The 16252-nt window shown below is 35.6% G+C and overlaps 1 protein-coding gene and 1 pseudogene across 4 annotated transcripts in view; one reads left to right on the top strand and one right to left on the bottom strand.

The window, feature by feature from the left end:
* Positions 1-16252, top strand: part of BDP1 (BDP1 general transcription factor IIIB subunit) — a 146273-nt gene that overhangs the window by 89923 nt on the left and 40098 nt on the right. For all 4 annotated transcript variants that reach the window (XM_077139520.1, XM_077139518.1, XM_077139519.1 and 1 more), the window contains one exon: positions 4206-4328. In XM_077139520.1, the coding sequence (XP_076995635.1) occupies positions 4206-4328 (123 nt within the window). The remainder of the gene's footprint in view (positions 1-4205; positions 4329-16252) is intronic.
* On the bottom strand, positions 12239-15074 carry LOC143665795 (tRNA methyltransferase 10 homolog A pseudogene; annotated as a pseudogene).

Raw genomic sequence — 16252 nt, 5'->3', positions numbered from 1 at the left:
ACCCATTTCCAAACATTTAAATTCAACCTATTTAAAAATTCTGCATGTCTTAAGCAACTGTTCCCAATTGTCTAGCCTCATTATATCTTATTGGTAACCTCTATTCTAGATTTTGTGTCCAAGAGTTAACATAGTATAATTAGTTCATGTTAGTGAGATCATGCAATACTTATCCTTTTATGTCTGACTTATTTCACTCATTATAATGTCCTCAGGGTTCACCTATTTTTCATGTACTTCAGGGCTTAATTCCTTCTTACTACTGAATAATATTCCACCCAATGCATATACCACATTTTGTTGAACCATTCATCAGATGATGGAAACTTAGATCATTTCCATCTTTGGCAATTATGAATAGTGTGCTGTTATGATCATTGGTGTGCTAATGTCTGTTCGTGGTCCTATTTTCAGTTCTGGATATATACCAAGTAGTGGAATTGCCATATCATGGGGCAACTCTATACTTAGTTTTCTGAGGAACCCCCAAACTATCTTCTATAGCAGCTGAACCATTTTACATTCCCACCAGCAGTGAATAAGTGTTCTTATTTCTCCGCATCCTCTTTTCTGTTTGTTTAATAGTGGCCACTCTACTAGGTGTGAAGTATATTGTGGTTTTGATTGCATTTCCCTAATAGCTTAGTGAAGCTGAGCATCTTTTTATGTGCTTTTTTGGTCATTTGTACTTCTTCTTTGGAAAAGTGTGTACTCATGTCATTTGCCCACTATTTAATTGAGTTGTTTCTCTTTTTATTGTTCAGTTGTAGGGTTTCTTTGAATATTCTGAATATCAAACCCTTATCAAATAGGTGGTTACCAAAGCTTTTCTCCCATTAAGTCAGCTGCCTTTTCACCCTTTTGACAAAGTTCTTTGAAGCACAAAAAAATTGTGAAGTGGTTCCATTTATCTATTTTTTCTTTTGTTGCTTGTGCTTTGGGTGTAAGGTCTGCAAAACTACTACCTATTACTAGATCTTGAAGACGTTTCCCTACATTTTTTGAAGATGTTTTCCTACATTTTCCCCTAGGAGTTTTTTTGGTACTGTGTCTTATATTTAAGTTTTTGGTCAATTTCGAGTTAGTTTTTATATAGGGAATGAGATAGAGATCCTCTTTCATTCTTTTGTATATGGATCTCCAGTTCTCCCAGCAGCATTTATTGAAGAGACTGTTCTGTTCCTTTTGAGTGGGTTTGGGAGCCTTGTCAAAAATCGGTTGGCCATAAATGTAAGGGTGTATTTCTGAACTCTCAATTCAATTCCATTGGTCAGTAGTAGCTATCCTTGTGCCAGTACCATGCTGTTTTGACCACTGTGGTTTTATAATATGCTTTAAAGTCAGGAAGCATTTTGTAGTTTTTTGTGTACATGTCCTTTACATCCTTGGTTAACTTTTTCCTAGGTATTTGATTCTTCTAGTTGCTATTGTAAATGAAGTTTTTTTCCTCGATAACCTCCTTGGATATCTCATTATCAGTGGAAAGAAATGCTACTGATTTTTGTATGTTGATCTTGTATCCTGCCACTTTGATGAACTCATTTATTAGCTTTAGTAGCTTTGTTGAAATTTCTTCAGGACTTTCTAGATATAGGATCATGACGTCTGCACATAATGAAAGTTTTACTACTTCTTTTTGGATTTGGATGTCTTTTATTTCCTTTCCTTGCCTAATTGCTCTAAGTGGAACTTCTAGCACAATGTTGAATACAGGGTTTCTTTTTGACATGATGAAAATGTCCTAAAATTGACCAATGATGATGATTCTACATATCTATAAATACTAAGAAAATCATTGAGTCGCATACTTTAAGTGGATGAATTATATGCTATGTGATTTATATCTCAGTAAAGCTGTTTTAAAAAGCATTGAAACTGTAGGTGGTTAAAGAACCAACTTTCAGTTATTTAGAACATTCCCACTTCTGACCCTGTCCCAAATTTTTGAGAGTATTGTCTCTTTTTAAAATACTCCAGATTTTTTTATTCATCACAGGCCAATAGGATATGAGTAAAGATTTTTCTCTCACTTTTGAATTGGATGAAACAGATAACACAGCACATGGATGTTAATATAATAAATCTGTCTTAAAAACAAAATTTCAAACTTGAATCTTTACTCAGAGTGATGTGTCTACCTACTTCACTGTTTTTATGTTCATCTCGCTGTTAATAAGGAAATAGGGGCTAGACTGACTTGTATATAGCCTAAGAGAAAAATCAACATCTTTTCAGCCCCTGAGCTATGAGTCTATCTAAAAGCATGGGCAAGAGTGCCTCTCCCTCAACTGGAGATCTCTTCCATCTAGACCACGTCTTCCATGGTTCTGCTCTTAAAGTCATTTTTCCTTCAGTGCATTTTATCTCTATCCCTTTTAGTCCAGGCTGGCAAGCTTCCCTTCATACAGAATTCTCAAAATCCTTGTTAGCTTTACATGTAGTTCAATGGGGTCAGTGCCATCAAATGAAAGGATTTTCCACAGATCCTAGACAAAGGTTTTCCTTGGAGGTGATTGACTAGATCCATGTTTAGCCAGATCCTCTAGCAAAGGGTTGTTTAGGCACACCTCATGAGAGCGCCTTCTTTGGAAACTCACTTCTTGGGAGCTCGGGGAGGGAGGGACGCCTCTGATGGAGTTGCTTCTAGCCTTGGTCTCTGTGCATGCTATCTGGATAGGATAAAAAATTTCCCAGTCATCAGTTGCTGGTTCCTTTGTGCTTATCAGCTTAGATTGCGGTTCATCCCTTTCCTCTGTCATTTTACTATATGCACCAGGGTGAAAGCAGGCTGTACTTTTCACATTTAGCTATGAAATCTCAGCTGAAGATCCAGGTTCATCACTTAAAAGTTCTGCCTTCCATCTGACATCAGTGCACACTTTTGTCAAGTTCTCTACCACGTCCTAACAAAGATTTTTTTTTTTTCCAGTTTCCAGCAACATGTCATCATTGTTTTCTAAGGTCTCACTGGAAATATCTTTAAACTTCCATATTTCTACCACAGTCTCTTCAAGGCAGTCTAGGCTTTTTCTGTTAAGCTCCTTAATGTTCTTCCAGCTTTTACTCATTATACTATTTCAAAGCACTTCCACATTTTAGGCATTTGTAATACCAGAAGCACACTTTCCAGTACAAAACTGTTTTAGTTTGCCACACCACTATGATGACTATCATATAATGGGTTGGTTTAACAATAGAAATTTATTAGCAGTGGTTTTGAGGTGAGAAGAAACACAAAATCAAGATATTGGCAAGACTTGCTTTCTCCCCAAAATCTGCAGCACTCTGGTATTGTCTGCTAGCAGTCTTTGAGATTCTTCATCTTCTATTTCTGCTTCTGTCACACGGTGATATTCTTTCCTTTCTTGCTTCTGTGACTTGCAGGTTCTTTTTATAATACCTCCAGTAATAGGGATTAAGATCTACCCTTGTTCAGTTGAGCCACACCTGAATTAAAAATAACATTTTTAGCAGTTCTACTTTCAGTGGGTTCATACCCTCAGGAACGTGGATTAAGATTAAGGACATGTCTAAAATGGCACATAATTCAGCCTTAGCACAGACTCTGACTAATGGGACTTCTAAATGAAGAGCAAATATGAGTGAACCCATTATTTTACATGGCCATTGCCATGGCTTTCAAAAGTCTTGCATACTTAGAAATGGGGAAAGAGGGTTGTTGAAGGGGAGGAATGGGATTTTTTTTAGAATTTTCTACTTATCTCTATTATAAACTCACCACAGGGTACAATTAGTTGATTACATGTCTACTTCTCTTAGATTCTGAGTTCTTTGAGGGCAAGGGCCAAACATGTCTTATTTTTCTTTGTAAGAAATATTTGTCTTGTTACCCTTGTACCTCTAGACCTCTAGTTTTTGAGATATACTCCATAATTGTTAACACAATCAATAGAGAAAATAGGGACAAAGTGGGAATAAATAGGAAGTGAAATGTCAGGGAGCATTAGCCTTAGAAAATTTTTCATACTGGTTGTAATCATATACTCCTTAAAAATGTCCTTTACTTTTGCCATATTGCTGTTTAATCATAAAAATTAATATATTTCAATTTCCTAATTCTGTATAAATATGGATTATTTCTTCAGCTTAACATTTTATTGTACTTATTCATGTGGAAAATGAAGTTTTGATTTCACTATTTATTGTATGCCAAAATTAAACAATAAAACTTTTAATTTCAACAGCTGGAAATAACAGTGAATGTCCCAGACATAGCATGCATTACTGTTGTTGAACATCATCTCTCAGACAAAGATGTGACCACTCAAGAGATGAAACAAGAAGAAAATGTGAGCACATTATCGGCTGTAAGCATCTCTTTTAATATGATTTTGCTTTTTTTCTTCATTTACTTTCAAAAGACTGGAGATTTATTTTTATAGTTTTACATTTAAAGTGTTCTTAGTTTTCTCTCATGTAGGGAAACTGTAAGTATGGATAGTAGAAATAAGTGAATAATTCATAGGTTTTGTTTAGCTTAGAAAGTACTGATATTTTCTTTTAGTGAATCTAGCTTTTAATATCCTCACAAGCCTGTTGTATGAAATCTATAATAGGTATAAATTATTTGAAATATATTTAGTTGCATTTTGTTTGATGCTTTTCCTTATTTGGCATTTATCTTGTTTTTGAAAATGAAGATCTGAAATTATTTGTAGGTTGTAAGTATTTTTTAATAATACCTCTATAGAGATGTAATTCACACACCATAAAATTCACCCATTTTAAGTGTACAATTCATTGATTTTTAGCATATTCAGAGAATTGTGCAAGTCACACCTTTTTTTATTTTTTATTAATAAATTATAAGAAAGAAATGCAAATATCCTTAATATATGCTCACTCCGTTCTGCATATATAATCAGTAATTCACAATATCATAACATAATTGCATATTCATCATCATGATCATTTCTTAGAACATTTGCATCAATTCAGGAAAAGAAATAAAAAGACAACAGAAAAATAAAAGAAAAACAAAAAGAAAAAAAAATTTTACATACCATACCCCTTACCCCTCCCTTTCATTGATCACTAACATTTCAATCTACTAAATTTATTTTAACATTTGTTCCCCCATTATTTATTTTTATTCCATATGTTCTACTCATCTGTCAACAAGGTAGATAAAAGGAGCATCAGACACAAGGTTTTCACAATCACACAGTCACATTGTGAAAGCTATATCATTATACAATCATCATCAAGAAACATGGCTACTGGAACACAGCTCTGTATTTTTAGGCAGTTCCCTCCAGCCTCTCCATTACATCTTGGATAACAAGGTGTTATCTAGTTAATGCGTAAGAATAACCTCCAGGATAACCTCTCGACTCTGTTTGGACTCTCACGGCCATTGACACTTTGTCTCATTTCACTCTTCCTCCTTTTGGTCAAGAGGGTTTTCTCAATCCCTTGATGCTGGTTCTCAGCTCATTCTAGAGTTTTTCTCAATCCCTTGATGCTGAGTCTCAGCTCATTCTAGGATTTCTGTCCCATGTGGCCAGGAAGGTCCACACCCCTGGGAGTCATGTCCCACGTAGACAGGGGGAGGGTGGTAAGTTTGCTTGTTGTATTGGCTGGAGACAGAGGCCACATCTGAGCAACAAAAGAGGTTCTCTTGGGGGTGATTCTTAGGCCTAATTTTAAATAGGCTTGACCTATCCTTTGTGGGGTTAAGTTTCATGTGAACAAACCCCAAGACTGGGGCTCAGCCTATAGCTTTGGTTGTCCACACTGCTTGTGAGAATATCAATAATTCAACTTGGGGAGGTTGAATTTTCCCCTGTTCTCACCATTCCCCGAAGGGGACTTTGCAAATACTTTTCCACTCACTGATCAAATCACTGTGGGATTCATCGGGGCATCACTCTGGATGAAACAATAAAATCTAATGTCCTACTCAAGGTTCCATGTACTTATGTTGTTCAACCAACTATCTACATAAGTTATATTAGGAGATCCACTAGTCAAAATATAAATTTTGTACCAAATAAACATTTTTTGATTTAGTCTCACACGTAAGTTGAAATTTTAAAATATTAATTAACATCTATTTTCAATACCCTGCAGTAATGACGTTCCTTTGTTCTTCCTCATACAAAAACATTCTAAATTTGTACATTTAGTCATTATCATTATACACTTTAGGCCTTCCTAGATTATACCATCTCAATCTTTATCGTCTTTCTTTCTGATTTAATTAATTCCCCCAGCCCTCCTCCCTCCATCATTCTCACATTCAGCTTCATTCAATGTTTTAACATAATTGTATTACAGTTAGGTAGTGTTGCGCTGTCCATTTCTGAGTTTTTATGTTCAGTCCTGTTGCACAATCTGTATCCCTTTAGCTCCAGTTACCCAGTATCTTACCCTATTTCTATGTCCTCATGGTCTCTGTTACCAATGAAATATTCCAAGTTTATTCACTAATGTAAGTTCATATCAGTGAGACCATACAGTATTTGTCCTTTTGTTTTTGGCTAATCACACTCAGCATAATGTCCTTAAGGTCCAGCCATGTTGTTACATACTTCATAACTTTATTCTTTCTTACAGCTGCATAATATTCCGTCGTATGTATATGCCACAGTTTGTTTAGCTACCCGTCTGTTGAGGGACATTTTGGCTGTTTCCATCTCTTGGTAATTGTAAATAATGCTGCTATAAACATTGGTGTGCAAATGTCCATTTGTGTCCTTGCTGTCCTGTCCTTTGAATAGAGACAGCATATAGATGGGTCTTGTTTTTTAATCCATTCTGCCAGTCTATGTCTTTTGGTTGGGTGATTTAATCCATTAACCTTCAGTGTTATTACTGCACGCGTAGTACTTTCTTCTGCTATTTTGCCTTCTGAATTTGATATGTCGTATCTAATTCTCCTTCGTTTTACCTTTACTCATAGTCTTCCTTTCTACACTCTTTCCACACCTCTCTCTTCTGTCTTTTTATCTGTCTCTAGTGCTCCCTTTAGTATTTCTTGCAGAGCTGGTCTCTTGGTCACAAATTCTCTCAGTGATGTTTTGTCTGAAAATATTTTAATTTCTCCCTCATTTTTGAAGGACAATTTTGCTGGATATAGAATTCTTGGTTGGCAGTTTTTCTGTTTTAATAATTTAAATATATCATCCCACTGTCTTCTCGCCTCCATGGTTTCTGCTGAGAGATCTACGCATAGTCTTACTGGGCTTTCCTTGTACGTGTTGGATTGCTTTTCTCTTGCTGCTTTCAAGATCCTCTCTTTCTCTTTGACCTCTGACATTCTGATTAGTAAATGTCTTGGAGTACATCTGTTTGGATCTATTCTCTTTGGGTACACTGCACTTCTTGGCTCTGTAATTTTAAGTCTTTCATAAGAGTTGGGAAATTTTCAGTGATAATTTCCTCCATTAGTTTTTCTCCTCCTTTTCCCTTCTCTTCTCCTTCTGGGACACCCACAACACGTATATTCGAGTGCTTCATATTGTCTTTCAGTTCCCTGAGTCCCTGCTCATATTTTTCCATTTTTTCCCTATATTTTCTTTTTCTTGCTGGATTTCAGATGTTCCATCCTCCAGTTCAGAAGTCCTGTGTTCTGTCTCTTGAAATCTACCATTGTAGGTTTCCATTGTTTTTTTCATCTCTTCTGCCTTGCCTTTCATTCCCATAAGTTCTGTGATTTTGTTTTTTCAGACTTTCGATTTCTTTATTTTGTTCATTCCTTGCCTTCTTTATATCCTCCCTCAATTCATTATTTGGTTTTTGGTGAGATTTTCCATGTCTGTTTGAACATTCTGAATTATTTCAACTCCTGTATCTCATTTGAATTGTTGGCTTGTTCCTTTGACTGGGCCATATTTTCAATTTTCCTGGTGTGATTTGTTATTTTTTGCTGGCGTCTATGCATTTAATTACCTTAATTAGTTTATTCTGGAGATTGCTTTCACTTCTTTTACCTAGGGTTTTCTTGCTGGATGAATTTGTTGTCTATCTGTTCTTTGACATTCAATTCAGCTTTATCTGGACCTCTAGCTTAAGTTTTGTTTAACAGAGGAGAATTTCTCAATTCTTGTTTTCTTGTTTCTTGCCCTGCTTATATGGTGCCTTTTTCCCCCCACACTTGAGAAGGTCTACTTAGATATTATGGACTGCTGCCGGATTTTCCCAGACCAGACTGGCCTCTGGTCAGGAGGAAAGAGTCACCTGCATCAGCTTTCCCTGAGGGTGAGACCCAGCAGTTTGACTTTCCTGTGAAATCTCTGGACTCTTTTTTTTCTTATCCTGCCCAGTATGTGGTGCTTGTCTGCCTGTAGGTCCCACCAGCATAAGATGATGCGGTACCTTTAACTTTGGCAGACTCTCCCTGCTGGGGGTATGGTGGATACAGAGGAGAGGTTGTAGGCTGGTTTTAATGGCTTCAAATTACCAAGGCCTGGTGTCTGAATTCCTTGATGGAGGGATTCCACCTGGGTGGGGCTTCACCCCTCCCCTGGGGAAGGCACAGGCTCCAGACAAGCCCCCAAAAGAGCTCACTTCTGCCTATGCCTGGGGCAGTTGCAGCCTGAAAAGTCCTGCCGCTGTATCCAGAGGCAGGCAAGCCTTTGTAGATACACAGCCAGTCCAGCTGATCCAGACTGGGGTATGCTGTGTGTCCGGTCACTGATGTGGCCCCAGGAGCTGTTCTGTATTGTTGCTGGTTATTTAGTAGTTGTTCTGGAGGATGATAAAATGTGCACATTGTTAAGCCGCCGTCTTGGCCCAGAAGCCAACTCACACCGTTTTAGAGTACTTCTGTGACCCCAAAGAAAATCTTGTATCCATTAGCAGTTACTCCCCATTTCCCCCCAACACTCCTTTGTCCCAAGCAACCACTAATCTAACCTCTGTCTCTATACATTTCCCTATTCTGCACATTTCATATGAATGGAATGAAATAGTATTTGGCTTTTGTGACTGGCTTCTTCCACTCTGCAAAGTAGTTTCAAGATTGTTCCATACTCTAGCATGTATTAGTCTTCATTTCTATTTATGGCTGAGTAATATTCCATTTTATCGTTATGCATTTTATTTATCCATGAATCTATTGATGGACACTTAGGCTGTTTCCACCTTCTGGCTATTATGAATAATGCTGCTATAAACTTATGTGTACAAGTTTTTGACAGGGGTGTATGTTTTCATTTCTCTCAATTATATAACTATGAGAAGAATTGCTGGGTCATGTGATAACTCTGTGTTTAATCATTTGAGTGGCTGTCCCATTTTATTTTCCAATCAGTAGTATATGAAGGCTCATGGTTTTCTATGTTTGTTGTACTTTGACTTTTTGATTTTAGCCATTCTAGAGAGTAGGAAGTGATAATTGATTTTGGTTTTGATGTGTTCATCCATGAATATTAATGATTTGGGGCATCCTTTCATGTGCTTATTGACCATTTATGTATCTTCTTTGGAGAAATGTCTATTGAAGTTCTTTGCTCATTAAAAACAAATTGTTAGTGAAGTTTTGGGTTTACAGAAAATCATACCTAAAATACAGGATTCCCGTGCACTTCTCCACAACCGACATTTGCATTGGTGAGGAAAATTTATTACAGCTAAGGATTGCACATTTTTTTTGTAATTCTGTTTTGAAATTGGGAAATAAAAGTCCTTTTTTATTCTTTTTCAGGATTGTTTTGGCCATTCTGAGTCCCTTGCAATTCCAGATTAATTTTAGAATCAGCTTTTCAGTTTCTACAAAGAAGTCAACAGGGGTACTAAGAGGGACGTTGACTCTCTATATCAGTTTGGAAAGGGTTGCCATCTTAACAGTGTTGAGTCTTCTCATCCATTAATGTTGGATGCTTTTACATTTATTTAGATCTTTAATTTCAGCAATGTTTTGTAATTTTCAGAGTTTAAGTTTTGCATTTCTTTTGTTAAGTTACTAGTATTTATTCATTTTGATGCTATCATGCATGAAATTGCTTTGTTTCATTTTCAGATTGTTTATTACAAGTATATAGGTATAAAATTGATTTTTATATATTGATCTTCTATCTTGTCACCTTGCTGAATTCCTTTATTACATCTAATAGTTTTTCAGTACAGTTCGTAGGATTTTCTACATGCAAGATATGTCATCTGAGAATGGAGTTTCACTTCTTAATTGCCAATCTGGATGCCTTTATTTTTCTTGCCTAATTGCCCTGACCAGAACCACTAGTACAATGCTGAAAATGATGGCAAATCAAACATCTTTGTCTTATTTGATTTTTTTTAACTTTTTATTTTGAAATAATTTCAGATTTACAGGACAGTTACAAAAGTAATATAAAACCAGTACAAAAAAAAAGTGAAACAAATAAGAAAGACATAAATAAAACCAATCCTGAGAACTCCAGTATACTGTTTACACAGATTCCCCTATTTACCAGCTTCACATTTTACCACCTGTTATATCATTGTTTTCTAAGCATTTGAGAATATGTTGCATACTTTATGCCCTTTGATTACTTGATATTTCCATGTACATTTTCTAAGAGCAAGGATATTCACTTAATGAAATCTCAAGTTTAGTTTATCAAATTAAAAAAATTTAACCTTGATATAAAGCATATAGTCTGTATTCTACTTTTTTCAGTTGTCTTAATATGTTCTCTTGGTCATTTTCTCCTCCATTAGTAGATCCAGTCCAAGATCATGTATTGCATTTAATTGCTGTTGTCTCTTTTGACTCTCTTTTCTTTATTAATGTGGAAACATATACAAGATAAGATTTCCTATCTCAACAACTCTTGGGCATGCAATTCAGTAGTGTGCTGCTGCATAAACAGCGTCTGGTTCCAGAGTGTTATCACCCTGGCTCTGGAGCCCCATGAACACCTCAGGAAGACACAGTCAAATCATACAAACATTAATTTACTTAGGGAAGCTTACATACAGGAGATGTAGTCCAGGGTGGTAGCTGGACCCCAAGCAGTGCCCTGCTATTCAAGTGGGGATATGCAACAGTATATATAGGAAGAGAACAAAGAAGGCACAATACCAGTGGCATAATAAATTACAGGACTCTGGAGGTTTTCAGTGGGAAGTACATAATTTTTCTTAATATTCTTTCCCAGGGTTTTTGCACAAGACCCTTATCTTTGTGGTCATAAGACTTGGTTTCTACATCTAATACATATGGCTGTTTTTCCCCGGTGTTTGTTTCTTCTGCATCAGTCCTGTATACTGGTCATGCTCTGTTCATAGAGAAGATTTATGGTGGGTTAGGCATTCCTTCATTCCCACAGGAGCAAAAGGGGAAGTAAGTCATAACAAGCAAGAGAGACAAGCTTTGTACAAATGAAACTATGTACCCTACATGTAACATCAATAACATTGACCATGTTGTGCTACCCTATCATCCATTACCAAAACTTTTCCATCACCCCAAACAGAAACAGTGAACCAATTATGCATTAAATTCCCCCATTTGCCCCCTTCCTCCCCCTGTGGCATTATGTATTCTGTCTCAATGAATTAGAATATTCTGGTTATTTTTATGTAAGTCAGATCATACAAGATCTGTCCTTTTGAGTCTGACTTATTTCAGTCAATAAGATATTTTCAGGGTTCATCCATGTTTTAGCACGTATTGGATCAAGTCTCTAGTTTCAGTTCTTTTGCGTGTATGCCTACAGGTGAGATTGCCAGGTCATATGATAATTTTATATAAATGGTATTGTGAAATATTGGTTGTATACTTTGGATGACCTGTATGGTGTGTGGAGATATCTCAGTAAAAATGTTAAAAAAAAAACATAGAAAAACTTTTTGAGAACTGCCAAACTGTTTTCCACACTGTTTCACCATTTTATATTCCAACCAACAGTGTACTAGGTTCCCTATTTTTCAATATACTTGTCAGCACTTATTTTACATGTTTTAAATAATAGCCTTTAGTGAGTGTGAGGTGGTATATTGTAATTTTGATTTGCATTTCCTTAATGACTAATAATTTTGAGCATCTTTTCATGTGCTTGTGAGCCATTTGTTTATCTTCTTTGGAGAAATATCTGTTCAACTCTTGTCCATTTTTTTAACGTATATAGTTCATTTTAATGCCATATGTAAAAGAAATATGCTTCTTTATCTATTACATTTCCAGCCTTGCGCTATTAGTTTTAGTTCATAAGCATAGGGCCATGATACAACAAAAATCATCCATAATCAGAATTAGGCAGTTACAGTTGGACATTTATCCAACATTCTGTTATGGAAAAAATACTTCTTCCCAGTTTCTTGTTTCCAGATATTCCAGAATCATCTCAAATACATAATTAACTGCCAAAACTTTCTGGCTTTTCATTTTAAAAAATTTCCAAGAGAAAGCTGCATGATCATTTCTATAATCTGATGCTTGTTTATATGTAAGTCCCTTGTGATGCTTGTGATCTCCTAATCCTCCAGTCATGTAGATATTTGAGTCATCTAATTTCTTCAGTACATTAGGTGAATCCGATATAAGGTAAATCAGGTCTTCTTTCTTTATGACTTCACTGCAGTGCTCCAGTTTGATGTGAATATCCTTCCAGTTGACACATCCTTTGTCCTTTTCATCCATGTTCTTCAGTTGTCCTCCATGGATTGTCCAGTAAAACTGCACAGGATGCAGTGCATGTCAGTTTTCTGCATAACATCATTGAATCTACTTATGAAGTTTCATAATGTCCTTTAATTCCATCAAGTCATCAAAACTACAGTCAAAGATAAAGCAGAGTATACTGTGAACACCTCTGAACGTGTTCTCTGTCATTTCCTTCTAAGTTTGAGTCCAGCTGACATTGTTGCTCTCATTTTTTCTCTTGTGTTTTTCTTTCTGCTTTTTTTTTGTAGGGTTCTCATTGTTCTTCCCACCGTTTTGTTTTCTTCGCTTCATCATTTGTTTTAAAATATCAGTTCAAGTGTGAGAGCATGCACAGAAAATCTTTTTGGAGTGGCCTTTGTGCTGCTCGTGAGTCTTTTTGCTGATTTTAAAAATGAAATTAATTGTCATATTGCTATTGAGTTATAGGAATCCTGTATATATATATATTCTGGATATTAAACTCTTATCAGATAAATGGTCTCCAAATATTTTTTCTTATTCTGTTTGTCTTTTTGTTTTCTTCATACTGTCATTTGATGCACAAAAGTTTTTTTAACTTCGATGAAATCCAATTTATCTATTTTTTTGTTGTTGCTCTTTCTTTTGGGGTAAAGTCTAAGAATCCATTGCCTAATACAAAATCCTGAAGATAGTTCCCTTGTTTTCCTAATAAGAATCCTATATTTTTAGTTCTTTTATGTAGGTCTTCAATCCATTTTGAGGTGTGTGTGTATAGTGTGGGATAGGGATTCACTTTTATTCTTTTGCATGTTTATATGCAGTTTTCCCCAGCATCATTTCTTCAAGAGTCTATTCTTTCCCTGTTGAGTATACTTGGTGTCCTTTTTAAAAAATCAGCTGGCCAGGCTGGCGTCATGGGATTGAGAAAGCCTTCTTGACTAAAAACGGGAAGAGAAATGAAAGAAAGTCAAGTTTCAGTGGCTAAGCAATAACAGATAGAGCCAAGAGGTCATTCTGGAGGTTATTCTTATGCAATATATAGATACCATTTTCAGTTTCTGGTGTACTGGAGTAGGTAGAGGGAAACGCTTGAAAGTATTGAACTGTAATCCAGTAGGCTTGATTTTTTAGACAATTGAATAACCATAGAGCTTTTAAGGAGTAACTGTGTGATTGTGAAAACCTTGTGACTGACACTTCTTTATCCATTGTATGGACAGATGAGTAATGTTCACAATTTAAATTGCAAGCCAATCAGGAGTCTTTATTAGGCGGCCAGCGACTGCCTCAGAAACCTCTAAGAGATTCAGAGAGCAGTCCTGATAGATTCTCAGAGTTAGCTTATAAAGGCTAAAACCACATCCTAGTTCATAGCTGAGAGCAAGCAAGCTTGACCACAGCAGCAGAGAAATGCTGTTAGCTCATGCCAGACTACATCCTATTCCTTCCGTTTCCTACCCTTTGTTTTATTGTTTTTGGTAAGTTGAGTCAGTTTTAACTTTTGGGAACTTTTCGCCCTAGTTGTTTTGGGGACTTGTTGTTGTGTTGGGGCCTGATTTATAGCTCCTGTTTCTGTTGTGGTTGGGCCTAATTTATAGTTCCTCTTTCTGACCCCCCACAAGTAAGAAAAAGAAAGGCGAAAAAATAATATTAATAGGGGCCTGAGGGGTATGAGATGTTTTGGATATTCTTTTTAAGTGTTATTTTTATTTTTGGAATAATGAAAATGTTCAAAAATTTATTGAGATGACATATGCACAGATGTATGATGATACTATGAACCAACTGATCGTACAGTTTGGATGATTTATGGTATGTGAATATATATTTCAATAAAATTGGATTTAAATAAATGAATAAATAGAGAACCATTAAAAAAATTCAACTGGCCATAGATGTGAGAGTTTATGTCTCAACTCTGTTCTATTCTATTAGTCTACATATCTATCCTTATGGTAGTACTACTCTGTTTTCATTACAATAACTTCGTAATGTGTTTCGAAATTCTGAAGTGTGAGTCCTCCAACATTGTTCTTCTTTTTGAAGATTGTATTGGCTATTCAGGGACCCTTGCCCTTCCATACAAACATGATGATTTTTCATTTATGTGAAGAAGGCTATTGTCATTTTAATGGAATTATGTTGAATCTATAAATTGCTTTAGGTAGTATTGATATCTTAACGTTACTGAGTCTTCAGATCCATGAACACAGAATGACTTCCCATTTATTAGGTCTGTAAAAATTTCTTTGATGTGATGTTTTCTGCATCCAACTCCTTTTTATCCGTGGTTAAATTTATTCCTGGGTAAGTTTTTCTTCAGTTATTACTGTAAATGGAATTGTTTTCTTGATTTTCTTGTCAGATTGTTCATTACTGGATTATAAATAAACACCAATTTTCACATACTGAATTTGTACTCCACCACTTTGCTAAATTCATTTATTAGATCTAGTAGCTTTCTTATAGATTCTTCAGGATTTCCTGTGTATAGGATCATGTCGTCTACAGATGGGAATAGTTTGTTCCTGATTTAGGGGAAAAGCAACTATTCTTTCACCACTAAGTATGATGTTAGCTGTACAGTTTTGCTAGATGCCCTTTATCAGGTTGAGGAAGTTCCCTTCTATAATTTGTTGGGTTTTTTTCATGGCGGAGTATTGGATTTTGTCAAATGCTTTTGATGCCTCTTAGATCATGTGATTATTGTTTTCTATTCTGTTGATGTGATGTGTTACATTAATTGATTTTTTTGGAAAAAATATAAACTTTAGTTTTAGAGAAGTTTTAGGTTTATAGAAAAATTGCACAGAAAGTACAGAGAATTTTCATAAGCTTGTACACACTCATAGTTTCCCCCTGTTATTAATAACTTGCATTGTAGGTATGTTAAAGTCAGTGAACTGATATTAATAAATTATTAATAATTAAAGTTCACAGTTTTCTTTCTTTGGGGGGGAGGCTTACTGATTTTCTTTTTAATTACAGCAGATGTAGGTTTACAGAAAAATCATGAGTAAGTACATAGTTCACATATACCCCACCTTACACACAGTGTTCTCCCTATTATTAACATTTTGCGTTAGTATGGTAACTGTTTCAATTGATGAAATAAAATTATTATAATTATGTTATAATGTTCGCCCACTGTTTACATTCTGGTTCATTCTTTGTGTTTTGCAGTTCTTTGGTTGTTTTTTTTTTTTTTTTCTTTTACGGGTTTGGTAACTTAGTTTCAATGTGAAATCTCCCCTTTTATCATGCTCAAATATTTAATTTAGTGGAGTTAATTACATTCACAAAGTTGGGCCTCCATCATTGTCATCCATCACCAAGGCTTTTCCATCATCCCTATTAGAGACTCTGAGCCAGTCAGTCTCTGTTCTCTTCCCCCTCCCAGCTCCCGTAACCTGTATTCTAGTTTCTGACTTTATGAATTTGTGTATTATGCTTATTTCATATAAATGTGGCCATGCAGTATTTGTCCTTTTGTGCATTAATTGAATTTTGCATGTTAAACCAACCATTCATCACAAGGATAAATCCTATTTGGTCGTGGTATATAATTCTTTTTATATGTTGCTAGGTTTGGTTTGCTGGCTTTTTTTTTTTTTTTTTAGGATTTTTATATCAACCTTCTTAAGAATTGTTAAGGTTCTTAAGATTGTTTGGAAGAAT

The sequence above is a fragment of the Tamandua tetradactyla genome, chromosome 21, assembly GCF_023851605.1.
Source record: "Tamandua tetradactyla isolate mTamTet1 chromosome 21, mTamTet1.pri, whole genome shotgun sequence".
NCBI lineage: Eukaryota > Metazoa > Chordata > Mammalia > Pilosa > Myrmecophagidae > Tamandua > Tamandua tetradactyla.
Note: the sequence above shows the minus strand (reverse complement) of the source record. Positions and strands in the feature narration are given on the sequence as shown.